Source organism: Pipistrellus kuhlii, unplaced genomic scaffold (assembly GCF_014108245.1).
Source record: "Pipistrellus kuhlii isolate mPipKuh1 unplaced genomic scaffold, mPipKuh1.p scaffold_m20_p_3, whole genome shotgun sequence".
Lineage (NCBI taxonomy): Eukaryota > Metazoa > Chordata > Mammalia > Chiroptera > Vespertilionidae > Pipistrellus > Pipistrellus kuhlii.
The window spans coordinates 134495849-134509581 of NW_023425529.1; the positions used below are offsets into that span (position 1 = coordinate 134495849).

The 13733-nt window shown below is 36.1% G+C and overlaps 1 protein-coding gene across 17 annotated transcripts in view; it reads right to left on the bottom strand.

Annotated features, from left to right (window-relative positions):
* MYCBP2 (MYC binding protein 2) overlaps positions 1–13733 on the bottom strand; it is a 256367-nt gene that overhangs the window by 83857 nt on the left and 158777 nt on the right. For all 17 annotated transcript variants that reach the window (XM_036455729.2, XM_045588714.1, XM_036455734.2 and 14 more), the window contains 6 exons: positions 13075–13219; positions 10872–11087; positions 9717–9772; positions 6401–6516; positions 1295–1392; positions 479–595 (listed from right to left, as the gene is read on the bottom strand). In XM_036455729.2, coding sequence (XP_036311622.1) covers positions 479–595; positions 1295–1392; positions 6401–6516; positions 9717–9772; positions 10872–11087; positions 13075–13219 — 748 coding nt within the window. The remainder of the gene's footprint in view (positions 1–478; positions 596–1294; positions 1393–6400; positions 6517–9716; positions 9773–10871; positions 11088–13074; positions 13220–13733) is intronic.

Consider the following 13733-nt stretch of genomic DNA (forward strand, 5'->3'; position numbering starts at 1 on the left):
TGCATTTTCAGTGAGTGCTTGTACAGACTCTAACTCCTATGTTAACTGAGTTCCTTTCTTTAAAAAATATAATTTTAGCCCCACTGGGTGGCTTAGTGGTTGAGCATCAATCTATGAACCAGGAGGTCACAGTTTGATTCTCAGTCAGGGTAAATGCCTGGGTTGGGGCTTCGTTCCCAGTGAACGACTTGCAGGAGGCAATCAGTCAGTCAATGATTCTCTCTCATCATTGATGTTTCTGTCTTTACCTTTCTCCTTTTCCCTTCCTCTCTGAAATCTATATATAATTTTAGTTATTTTATTGATAAAAAAAAATAAATGAAATGCTTAAAACTCAATGAACACATTTTGAAAAACAATTTTCCAAACACTAACCAAACTAATTAAAAGATAGAAAATTTAGTAACCTTATTATTATGCAAACAAATGCAAAACTTTCTGTTCAAGATTAATTACCAGGTATTTCATTATAAATTACCTCATCAATAAAAGTGATAGTTCCATTAACTTTCACTATGCCTATCTGCTCACTCTGAAGGGAAGGGTGACTGCGGATACGGAGCCCTGCACTGTCTTTGGCCACAAATTTTCGAACCTGAGAAAAGCAAAGATAGATAGGGAAAATCATGGTTTAGAGATCACATAAGTAATAGAGATAAAATTAAACAGATTTGAATGTATTATTAATTCTAATAAAGTTTCTAAAATTATTTGTAGCTGCTTTTCTCATGCAAATAGCAGTGGTTTATTTATAACAAAAGTATTAAGTTGTACATTACTGAAAAAAATAGAAAATTAATATATTTATATTTCCTCTCTAAACTTTGAAGACATGATTAAAAAAATAAAGTAATTATTATTTTATTGTTAGAAAAGTATAATATAAATTCTTTACCAATGTTTTCTTTTTAATAAATAGTTTACAAAACATTTTCTATTTACTTTCAATGTTAGGAAATTAATTTTTCTTAGTAGCAAGGATATTTTAACTTTGCAAACATTATACACTTCTGAGCAGTAGACTTTTAGTTAGCTGTAAATTTTCAATGAACAGAAAGTACCCAAGGCCTATAAATTACTTAAGTCTTACATAAAGAAACCAAAAAGTACAGGTTATACTATTTAGAAATGAGTAGAATTACCATGAAAAACTCTTAAAAATTAATGAGGGGTATTTAGAATTCAAATATTAAAGTCAAATAAAACATTAGATGTTCGATGGCCACTTTGCAGCATCAATGAAGAAAATTAATAAATCTGTGACTGATTCAGATTCTGATTTTATCCTATTAACCTTATTTGGTTGAGGTTCAGTCTTTGGTTTGACCAGCTGAGTTCCTGGTGGTATCATCCCTTTAGGTGGGTCTTTGACTTTTACTTCTAGGCCAGCATCTGTAAGAAAAAAGGAGGCAAACCATAATGTTTGAGAATACAAGAAAGGGAGAATTCTTATACTAACCTTATAAATAATCACAGGCTATTTTAAACAGTTGAAAAAAAATCTGAATTCTGTTCTTTTAAGATCATTGATATTTACAGTTAAGAAAGAGAAATATTTGAAAAATGTCCCTGAGATTCCAAATGGGTGTTTTAGACTTCAAGGAAAAGAGTTCACATTCTTTATCTGGACACATGAAATCATAATGAGATCTTGAACGGCAGAATTGCTGTGAAAGGAAACCCAACCTCACCACCACCCAGACTGACTTCAGATGCAAACTAGGACCCTTCAACCTCTCTGAACAAAGGCCTGCTACCACAGCTACAGACCCATAGACACTGAGACTCCAGCCATCCCATCTGCAGATTCCTGTGAGTCAGAGTGCTGCCCCCTTCCCCAGGCCCACTACAGTGGAATAGAGCCTGCGTGACCCACAGTGAGCGAATGGGCCTCCCACTGGCACAGGGCGGCCTTGCAACAAGGTCCCCTAGCAGGCCCACCACTCTGATTCTCGGCAAGTGTGTGAGGTTACAGGGAGCGCCAATGTCTCAGATTCTTAGCGCATGCACATGGGGTCTCTGCTTCTCGGCAAGCAGGAGAGGCCTCACTGGCGCCAGTGACTCTAATTCTCGGCGTATACAAGCACAGGAACTCTGATAATCCGTGTGCGTGAGGCCGCACTGAGTACCAGTGACATGGATTCTCGGTGCACAGACGCAGGGCTTGGACACTTGGTGCACAGGAGCAGGGACTCTTATCCTCGGTGCACATGTGCATGGGAATGCTGATCCTCGGCACGTGCGAGAAGCCACACCAAGCACAGGTGACTCTAGAATCTTGGTGCTTGCATGTGAGGACACTGATTCTCAGTGCATATGGACCACCAACCCAAGGCAGCCATACATCTCAGTGCCTGAACTCTTCAGTGATGCTTGGTATGCACAATGTTCCCACGTCTGCGGCTCGGGCCCCTGCAACTCTGCAGTTGGACTTTCGAGTGAAAATAAATAAATGAGACTACATCAAAATAAAAAGCTTCTGCACAGTAAAAGAAACCATCAACAAAAACAAGAAAGCCCACTGCATGGGAGAACATTTTTGCCAATGTTATCTCTGATAAGGGTTTAATCTCCAAAATATATGGAACTCATACAAATTAACAAAAGGAAGATAAACAATCCAATAAAAAAATGGGCAAATGACCTAAATAGACACTTTTCAAAAGATAACATACAGAAGGCCTAGAGACATATAAAAACATGCTCAAAGTTATAAATCATCTGAGAGATATAAATCAAAACAACAAGGTACCATCTCACACCTGTCAAAATGACTATCATTAACAAAGCAACAAACTGGGGGGAGGGAGCTCGTAAGTGCTGGCGAGGATGCGGAGAAAAAGGAACCCTCATGCACTGCTGGTGGGAATCAGACTAGTGCAGGCAGTATGGAGTTCCCACAAAAAATTAAAAATGGAACTTCCATTTGACCCAGTGATCCCACTTCTAGGAATATATCCCAAGAAACCAGAAACACCAATCAGAAAGGATATATGTATCCCTATGTTTATAGCAGCACAATTCACCATAACTAAGATTTGGAAGCAGACTAGTAAGCACCCATCAGCAGATGAGTGGATTAGAAAACCGTGGTACATCTACACAATGGAACACTGTGCTGCTGTAAAAAAAGAAGGAATTCTTACCATTTGCAAGAGCATGGATGGAACTGGAGAGCATTAAGCTAAGTGAAATAAGCCAGTCAGAGAAAGATAAATAAATATCACATGATCTCACTAATTTTTCGAATATAAACATCATAAACCGATGAACAAAAATAGATATAGAGACAAAAAAGCATGGAATAGATTGTCAAACTTCAGAGGGAAGGCAGGAGAGGGTTGGGAGGTGGGTGGGTAAAATATCACCTAAAGGACTTATATGCAGGCATATAAGCATAACCAATGGACAGAGACACTAGGGAGTTGAGGGCATGTGCTGGCGGCTGGGTGTGTGAGGGCTGCTGGGGGAGGTAAATGGGGAGAAAAAGGAGACATCTGTACTACTATTTTTATACTAAAATATATATATATATATATATATATATGCCCTCTCCCCCCAAAAAAGAAATCATAATGAAAAAATTAAAAAGAAAAAGAAACCCTTACATGATTAAACATTATTTTGCAACATCAGATCAGAGTGTGACTCATTATCTATAGAAATCATCTCTATCACTAAGGTGTAACACAGTATGGTGGTTAAAAATTGGAGTGCACATATTAAGACTGTCTTGTTTGTGCCCACATCTGCTGCTATTTGATTCTCTGTGTCTCAACTTTTTTATCTATAAAATGGGAACAAGAATAGCACCTACCTGACTAGGCTTTTGTGAGAATGAAATGATTTAAAATATATAAGGTTGGACATATATTAAGTGCTCAATAAATGTTAGCTATTATGATTATGATTATGATTATTATTATTTTTATAACTAGAGACCTGATGCTAGGGCCTTGGCCCCAGCCCCTGCCCACCACTGCTGGGTGCCTCTGCTGCTGCCCTGCCCACTGCGGCTTTGTCTGGAAGGAAGGATGTGTGGTCTAAGTAGCATATTATGCTTTTATTATTATATATCATTCTAATATCTGCCCTTTTCTATGGTCAAATAAGGACCCAGTCTATTGACAGTTTGGACTCCTAGGAAGAAAGTTGAGTTAGAAATGTAGGGAAGAGCCAAAGCCGGTTTGGCTCAGTGTAGAGCGTTGGTCTGAGGACTAAAAGGCCCCGGGTTTGATTCCGGTCAAGGGCATGTACCTTGGTTGCAGGCACATCCCCAGTAGGGGGTGTGCAAGAGGCAGCTGGTCGATGTTTCTCTCATCGACGTTTCTAACTCTCTATTTCTCTCCCTTCCTCTCTGTAAAAGAATAAAATATATTTTTAAAAAAATGTAGGGAAGAAAATTAATGATTCCAGGTAAATATGAATCTTTTCCTATAGTTTCATTTGGAAAAAAAAAGTGTTCTTATCTACTTTATAGCTATTTCCTTCACTCCACTTTATAGCAAAGATGAAGCCATTCATGATTATCTCTATTTTTGAATTCCCATAATGTGTACCTCTTGTGTTCTGCTACTTATATTCTACTTCATATGAGTTTGTTTGCCTGCTTTATCTTGCAATCATCAATAAATTGTTAACACTTGACAATAATTATCTACCTAGAACAGTAGGTATCTGCTGTTCAGAACCAAAAAGTTTGCTGAACTAAAGGCTTTATGAATATGCTGAAATAAAGGAGAGTGGACCAAAGACTGAGGATATAGTCTCTGGAATGATATAGATGAATATGAGATATCTGATTCTACATAGTTACATCAATGTAAAGTACCTCTTTACCTTCACTGTAAAAACAAACTACTTATACCAGTTTCCCAAAGGATATTCTGGTGGAATGCTAATGAGGATTATTTTTATCTCTACCTGTCTCCCTTTTTCTCACATTCAAGGGTTTCACGTAAGGATTAAACAGTTTTAAATTTTTTTTTTTTAAATTAAGTCTACTGGGGTGAGATTAGTTAATAAAATAATATAGTTTTCAAGCATACAATTCTATAATACAACATTGGTATAGTGTATTGTGTGTTCACCACCCAAAGTCAAGTCTTCCTCTATCGCATGTTTTCCCCCTTTATCCTCTTCTACTACCCTCACCCCCCTTTCTTTTGATAATGACCATATTTCTATCTCTGTCTACACATCTTTGTTTGTTGTCTTGTCTGTTCATTTGGGGCTTTTAGTTCTATATCCTACACATCAGTGAACTCATATGGTTCTTGACTTTTTCCATCTGAGCCAAAATTGTTAATTTCATAACTTCTTGTAATTTGTAATATGTTAATGTGCATTGTATGAACGTCTAATATAAGACTACAACACACTAGGTTTTCTAAATCTATCCAATCATAGGAGCCCTTTTTCTTAAGCAGCTTCAGGAAAGACAGTGCCAAATGGAAGAATCCATATAGACGACACTTATTAGAGTTTTCTTGTTCTACTGTTTATAAGGTTCTCCCTCCTCCCAACTGGTGGGCGGAGTTATGACATTATTGGCACCTGTCACAGAGACATCTCCAAGACATTGAGCCATCAATCAGCGCCTGCCAAAGTGTCCTGGAGCCCACCCTTTCCTGTTCTGCCCTGGGTCCAACCCTCTCCTGTTCCTCCCCTTAAGAAGACCCCCAGACCAGCCACGGGCTGCTGATCCGCCATGTCCAGGTGGCAGCCAGGCTGGGTCCATCTCCCCTCCCAACTCCTTCAATTCTGACTTCTCTACTTCCATAATGAGTCCCGCTCATTGCTGAGGAATAAACTTTAAAACTCCTTGGTGATCAGTTTCCTGCACCTCAAACCTTACACTGTTATCCTATTATATAGATATTTAAAAAAAGATTAATATTCAAAGTAAAAGCAGTAAACTTTCCCAAGTTAGTAGTAGATAAAGAAAATTCATTCATTCAATAAGTATTTATCAGGCAGATATTATGTGCCAGGCTCTGAGCTAGATTGGGAGATCCAAATGTGAATGAGATGGTCTCTGCTCACAGACAGGAAAGGAAGACAGATATACCATGAGGAGGATACAAGGCATGCACATAGTTATATAGCAGCTTGGAGGAGATCATACCTAATCAGTCACATCAGGGAATCAAGGAAAGGAGTCATAAGGGATATAATGACACCATAAATTATTACAAAGTTTTAAGACCTTCTGAATATACTAATTCACTATTCATTAGAGGGGAGAAAACGAAGCCCCAAACAAGTTATGGAATTTGTCCATATCTATGATACAAGTTAAAGAGCAAAATAGAACAGAAAAATAATTTTTATTCTAGTTCTTTGCACTTAGTAACTCATAACTTAAAAAAAAAAAAAAAACCTATTTAAAAAAAATTACCTATTTCAATGCCATCAATGGTAACATGAATAGTGTACAGTCCAATAGCCCCTGGAGTCCAATTTGCACAATAAGTACCATCATTGTTGACACGAATCAGCATATTCTCACTGGGTCTGTAAAGAAATATGAATATTAGAAAATTTACTTTTAGTTAAACAGCTGACAACATCATTAAGATTTATCAGCATACATTTAATTTCTGATTGAACTATTACAATAAATGACAATACTACTGTTCCACCATAGCATGTTTTCCTACTTTCCAAAATGACTGAGTTTCATTTTTTTCTTTCTCACCTCAAACTTCCTGTTGATCATGACATCACTTTCTTTGGTGAGAAAAAGAAGCATGAGATACAACTTCAAAGTTGTAATCAGATTAATAAACCTACTTTCTTCTACCTTCTATCTTGTTACAATGAAAGAAGTATCCTGGGTCTTATTCAAAGTCAACCCCTCATTTGTGCTGTGAATCTCATTCCCTCAAGCACTTCAATGCTGCAATTACCTTGCTCTCTCATTCATCATCAGTTTCTCTCACTTTACTGGATTGCTTCTATTTCTTTTTTATTTCTATACAAAGAAACCTCAGAATCTCTTATCCTAACCACTTCCTCTTCATTTACAGCCCTTTTCAAATAAGGTCTCATCTCTTTTTCCATTTATACCAACCTTACCCAAACAATTGTCTATAATCACCATATCCATTTCCTCATTTCCAATTCTCTTCCACAACTTATCCTAACTAGACTTTTGTTCCCAACACTTCACTACAATTGCTTATGGCAAAGTCATTATCACACCATTGATTTAAATGGTCGTTTTCTTTGTCCTTAGCAATCTCTCAGTAACACTTGATAGCTCACAACTTCTAATTTCTTGAAATGCTTCTTTTTCTTCCTTCTGCAATAGTCTCCTGACTTTCCTCTAATCTCACTGATCATTCTAAGTGTTTTGCTGGCAGTTCACTCTCTTTCTCTTTTGGCCATACTTTAACTATGGAATGTCCCAAGATTTTGGTCTAGGTCTTTTTTTTCTTCTCTCTCCCTTTGAATAACATCTCTATAGTTGATCAATCACCTATTACTCATTTTTAAATGCTATCTCTATATAAATGACTCCAAAACCATCTTGTCCCCTGAATTTTAAACTGATATTTCCAGTTGGCCTAGAAATACCCCTACTTAGAAAACTAAGAGGAATCTTGGAATCTCAACTGCAAAATATCCAAAGAAGAACTCTTATTTCCTACTCATCCTACCACCTAACAAAACAAAACAGAACAAAAAACACTTAATTTCTCAGGTTTTCTGATCCTCGTAAAAATCATGATAATCTATACCAGGGGTTAAAAGCATTTTCTGTAATAATACTTTAATCTACTGTGCTAAATAGTCTGTCAGAATTACTACATAGTGGGAAAGAAGCCATAGACAAAATACAAGCTAATGAGTAAGGCTGTGTCTAATACAACTTTATTTAAAAAAAACAAAACAGGTCTGAATTAGTCTGCAGGCCAAAGTTGGCTGACCCCTTTACAGTAAATACTCTATAGTGCTGCAAAAATGGGAGAAATCTGTAATCACTCTTGATTCTTCTCTTTCCTTCATCCCCTATTTCTAACCTAGCAGCAAGTATATTGGCTTTGCCTTCTAAATATATCCCAAATCCACCCACTTCTTCAGTTCCATTCCACTCCTTAATAGTCAAACTAATCTGTTCCCACTAGAATCCATTCTCCAGAAAGTAGCCAGAAAACTTTTAAAACTACAAATCAGATTATATTATATAATTCCCCTGCTTAAAACCCTCCAAATAAATTCACTTAGAAAAAAAGTCAACTCCTTAAAAAGCCTACCAGTCTGTATATAATATGGCCCTCATAGTACTCTAATGTCATCTTGCATCATTTTCTCTTGCTCACTATTTTCCAGCCTTGTTATGTTTCTGTTCCTCAAACACATCAAAAGCTCCATTCACCCATTTTTTTCACTGCCTAGAATGAACTTTCCCCAACCCTTTCATTATGAAGTAACTTTTTTATTATTACGATTTTGTTTACTTATTCATAGATTGCTTCTCTCCAGGAATATAAATGCTATGAGAATCAGCCAGCATCTTGTCTATCTTGTTCAGAACTGTATGCCATGGCCTCTACCAGTGTGTTTTCACAGAGCAGATGGTTAACAGTATTTGATGAATAAATGCATTTATTTAGATAAAATACTATTTTAATTAGGATTAAAATGCCCGATGCATATGACAACTTATTTACTAGCAAATGGTCAATTAGTTCTTATTTAAGATGCTATATACATATATACAGTTAATATTTATTTCATAAAAAGTATATAATTCCACTGTATAGGTATTCTGTAACTAAAATTACACCAGAGGAAAAAATACTATTTCCCTATTTATAGACAAAGATACATTCTCAATACTTGGGCTATTTTGACAAAAACTCTCCAGATTATGCATTAAAACTCTACTGTGCATACATGTCAGAAGGAAATCATAGTATCCTAATTCCTACTAAGTCATGTGATATGATGTAATAAAACATAAGTAATTATACTTCTTCAGACTCACTTTAGACGGTTTTCTAAATTCTATGGAGGTGGTCTCTCTAAAGTATAATCCATCTAAATTTCCCCCCAAGCATTTATTTTAAAAAGTATTTCTCCTAATCACCAAGTTGTAGGTAAAAATATCTGCTTAAATCTGGTGTTAAAAGAATTAATCAGGGGCTGAAAAATTAAGACTTCATAATCATAAGAAAACTGAAATGTCCTGCAGCTCATTAGATGGAGAGAAGAAAAAACAGAAAAAAGAAAACCCAACCCAATAACACCTAGCCCTCAACGAACCAAATCATATCTTTTAGATTTTATTCTTTTTTAAAAATTTCAGTGATATATTTCACTTAACCCAATATATAAACAAATATTTTCATAGGTAATCAATATTCAAAATTATTCATGAGATTTTTTTTTTTTACATTCCTTCTTTCTTTCTTTATTAATTTTTATTTATTTTTAAATTAAATTTATTGGGGCAATACTGGTTAATAAAATTATATGTTTCAGGTGTACAATTCTATAGCACATCAACTGTATAGGTATTATTCTTTCTCTATTAACTTAATATTATGTAACATATTGTAGCTGATAACCTACACATTATACAATTTTTAGTAGATCTCTACTGAAAAACTTTAAAATGCTATAAAATATTTACTTATGGAAAATAAAGTTGAAGTTCAGCCAACAACACATGCTTTGGATATTTGTGTGGAGGAAAGTATCCTTACCTCTTAGGAGTTGGTGATGCAAAACGTAGTTCTTCAAATGAGTAATTTTCATAAACCTTTAAGAAAGAGACCAGTAAAAATCACAAAATCATTAGGAACATTCTTGTTTCATTCAGTGATACAACATCCAACAAATGGTGCAGCAGAGGTGTGATGGGGCGTCACCTTCCCCTGATCACCGGGTCACCTCCTGCCCCTGAGGGCTCCCTGACTGTGAGGGGGTTAGCCTGGGCTGAGGGATCCCAGCTCCCCAGCTCCAGTGCATGAATTTTCATGTACTGGGCCTCTAGTGATCTTTATAAAACACAAATCTAATTATGCCATTCCTCTAAATCAGTGTTTCCCAAACTTCTCTCAGGATGAGAATCACCTGGTGGAGTTGTTAAACTACAGATTCCTGAATCCCAACTAAGAAGTGCTAAACTAGAATTTTTGGGAACATATAGGTAAAATTGTATATTCAACTAGTACTCTAAGACAGATTGGGATTTTGGAATCTGTAGTTTAACAACTCCACCAGGTGATTCTCATCATGAGAGAAGTTTGGGAAACACTGCTCTAAATGAAAACCTTGAATGGATCACCACTACATTCTAGTAATGCCAAATTACCAGTTTTGGCTTCAATTAATAACAATTTCTGTTTCAATTAATAATAACACATTGGTAATTTAGACTAAAATTGCCTCTGAAGAGTTAAAAAGCTTGAAAGATATTAAAAACATTTTTTCCTGAAGATATCAGATGGCTAAAAGCCTGAAGAAACCAAAAGAGATGAAGGTGGCATTTGGGAGAATCCCAAAATTGAATGGGGCTAGTCAGGTAAACTGAATCTCTGAAAGGCTATGTCCTAAAAGTAATGGTAATTGAAAACTAACAAGTACTTCTGTAGAAACTGAAATATAATTTTCAACAATTTCAATCTCTGACTGAATCAACTTGATCTATTATTGGCAATCCCTTCTACATGTCTTCCAAAAACAAATGAAAACCCTCTTTGAAGAAAAATAACACCATCCGAAACAATATGTTACAAGTTTACAACTACCAACAGCTCTATAGTCCTATAATTTTCTGTCTGAATTTGAATGACTGATGTTTACTAAGTGAATAATTGGTAAGAAATAAAATTTTTCTAGTAAGTAAAATAAATTACCTTCATCATTGTGATGGCGATATATCGGGCCTCCTTCACTATCATTGGTTCATATGAAACATCTAGCTTTGGTGATGCCAATCCACCAAAAGTTTTGTCAGTATTAGAAGGCACAGCTGTTATGGCAGGACTGCCAGGAATCCTTTGAGGTTTCTTTACTTGCTCTTGTTGTAAAGATGTTTTCTTCTGAGAAACAGGAACAGCTTTCACTTCCACCTAACCATGATATTATAAAAAAACATACACAAATATTATATAGTCTGTGACAAATGAAAAGAAGCTATTTATAATATTTTGATGGGGCATTACCTTTCACACAATAACTAAATTGAAAATAAGCATAGTGCAACATATTGTATAAATATGTATTATATATGTTGTATATAAGTAAGAGCATATAATATTCCATCCTATATATGTATGTTTGGGACCTGGTACAAATCCTTATGGTGTGGGTCATTGTCAAAACCTGATTTTTGTTTGGTATCAGTTTAAATACTTTTCCATAGAGTTTTATTTACTGGTCTTCATATCATACATGTGAACCATATGGCTCTTCTCTTTTTTACTATGAGTCAGGTAAAAGGTTCCACTGGCATTGTACTTCTTTGTGATATAAATCAAAGAATATATCAAGTAGCTGTAATAGTTATACTAAAAGTAATGTTGAGGTAAAACTAAAAGGGATTTTGTGAACTAATAAACGCTAAACTCCAAATAATCAAATCACTTTGTAATATAGTAACTTTGAGTAAAGTGTGAGGGTAGCTGGGGTTTGCCTATACAAATTTTCATTCAATATTGATTTTTCTCAGAAATATAATAAATGTTTAAAATGATATATTATCTACATTAATAGGTTATATCACAAAGGACTTAACTTTATACATTTATGTCTCAATTAATGTATTAGGGAAAAGGTATCCAAAAAACCATATTCATCAATACACCACATGATTATTTACATTCTTCATTATTTTTTAATATATTTTATTAATTTTTTACAGAGAGGAAGAGAGAGGGATAGAGAGTTAGAAACATCGATGAGAGAGAATCATTGATCAGCTGCCTCTTGCACACCCCTACAGGGTATGTGCCTGCAACCAAGGTACATGCCCTTGACCTGAATTGAACCCGGGACTTTTCAGTCTGCAGGCTGGTGCTCTATCCACTGAGCCAAACCGGTTTCGCCTCATTATTTAAATATATATATATATATTTTATTAATTCTCTATAGAGAGGAAGAGAGAGGAAGAGCTAGAAACATCTATCAGCTGCCTCCTGCATACCCCCTACTGGGGATGTGCCTGCAACCAAGGCACATGCCCTTGACCAAAATCGAACCTGGGACCCTTCAGTCTGCAGGCCAATGCTCTCTTCACTGAGCCAAACTGGTTTTGGCCATTCTTCATTCTTTTACAATCCAAATTCATTAATTTCTAATCTTACCTAGTAATAGACAAACATGTAAATTGACCATACCTTCGCTACATCCACAGCCAATCAGGAGTATGCAAATTAATCCAACAAAGATGGCCGGTTAATTTGCATGTGCAGGCATGGAGTGACTGGCGGGCGCTATGCCTGCTATGAGGGGGAGTGAGAGAGGCAGAAGGAGCTACAGGAGCAGTGTTCTGGCTGGGAGCGAGGACTTGGTGACTCTTATGCGGCCCTGGAGCGAGGACTTGCCAGCTCCTGGGCAGCCAGCAGCAAAGCCAGGAGAAGGAAGGCCTATTCTTGCACGAATATCGTGCAACAGGCCTCTAGTTTATTTAATAAGTATCACTATTATATTTTCAATGTTATTCAGTAGCACAGATGCCGAATGTATTTGAGTTTAAAAAAAAAACACAAAATTTTATAATGTCTTCTTTTATTAATTAAATCACTATGTATTGAGGACCTTGCTGCTATGTGCTTGGAGCTCTTTATTAATGGACACTTCTTTAATCCTTCCTTTGCATTACAATAGCACCCAACAAAATGTAAAAAACATATAACTTGGAAAATCAGATGCTAGTAATATAAACATAATTTAAACATTTTTTTTTTTTTTTTGCTTCCTCCATTACATATATGTAAAGAAGGTCTGGCAAATGGCTTCTAGACACTTAACATTTCTAAAATTTTATTTAGAAACCTCCTAAGTTACTAGTCACAATCAGTACATAAATGTCCCCTAGTTTAATTTTGATATAATTACCTTCATATTGGGAACATGCACCACATCCCCATATTGGTCTTTTGTTTGAACAGTTATGGTGGTAGGCCAACCACAACGAATATCATCCTTATTCAAGATCAAAGATGTTTTCTGAGGATCAGCATAGGAATCTGGCTGAAGCCACCTAGCAGTAATGAAAAAACAATCAAATAAACAAAAAACATTCATCAATATCTTCAATGGTTAATCTGAAATTAAGCCAGCAGAGGCCAGGGACCGCTAGTAGCAGCATCACTTGGGATCCTGTTGAAAATGCAGCATGTCAGACCTGCCGCAGACACGCTGAGTCAGAATCTGCATTTAAACAGGGTCCCCAGGGGATTTACAGTCACTTTATAGTGTGACCTGCACTGCAAATCTATCATTTCTCTATCAAAAATTTTTCAAATAAGCTGTTGGATAGAGGACTTTCTCCTCCTTGTAAGGTCATTGTCATTTGTCACCTGTTGCCTTGTTAATTGCCTATTGTCACCTTAAAATCGTAGGTGCCTCACAGGGATTAAAATTCCATCCAAAAGTTATTTATTGACTTCATTAAATAATGACCAAGTAAGTAAGTAGCGTGGGCATCTTAGACTGTGATTAACCTGCTGTTAATTGCCCTCCTGGCCTTATCAAGTACAGAAGTCCCAAAATAT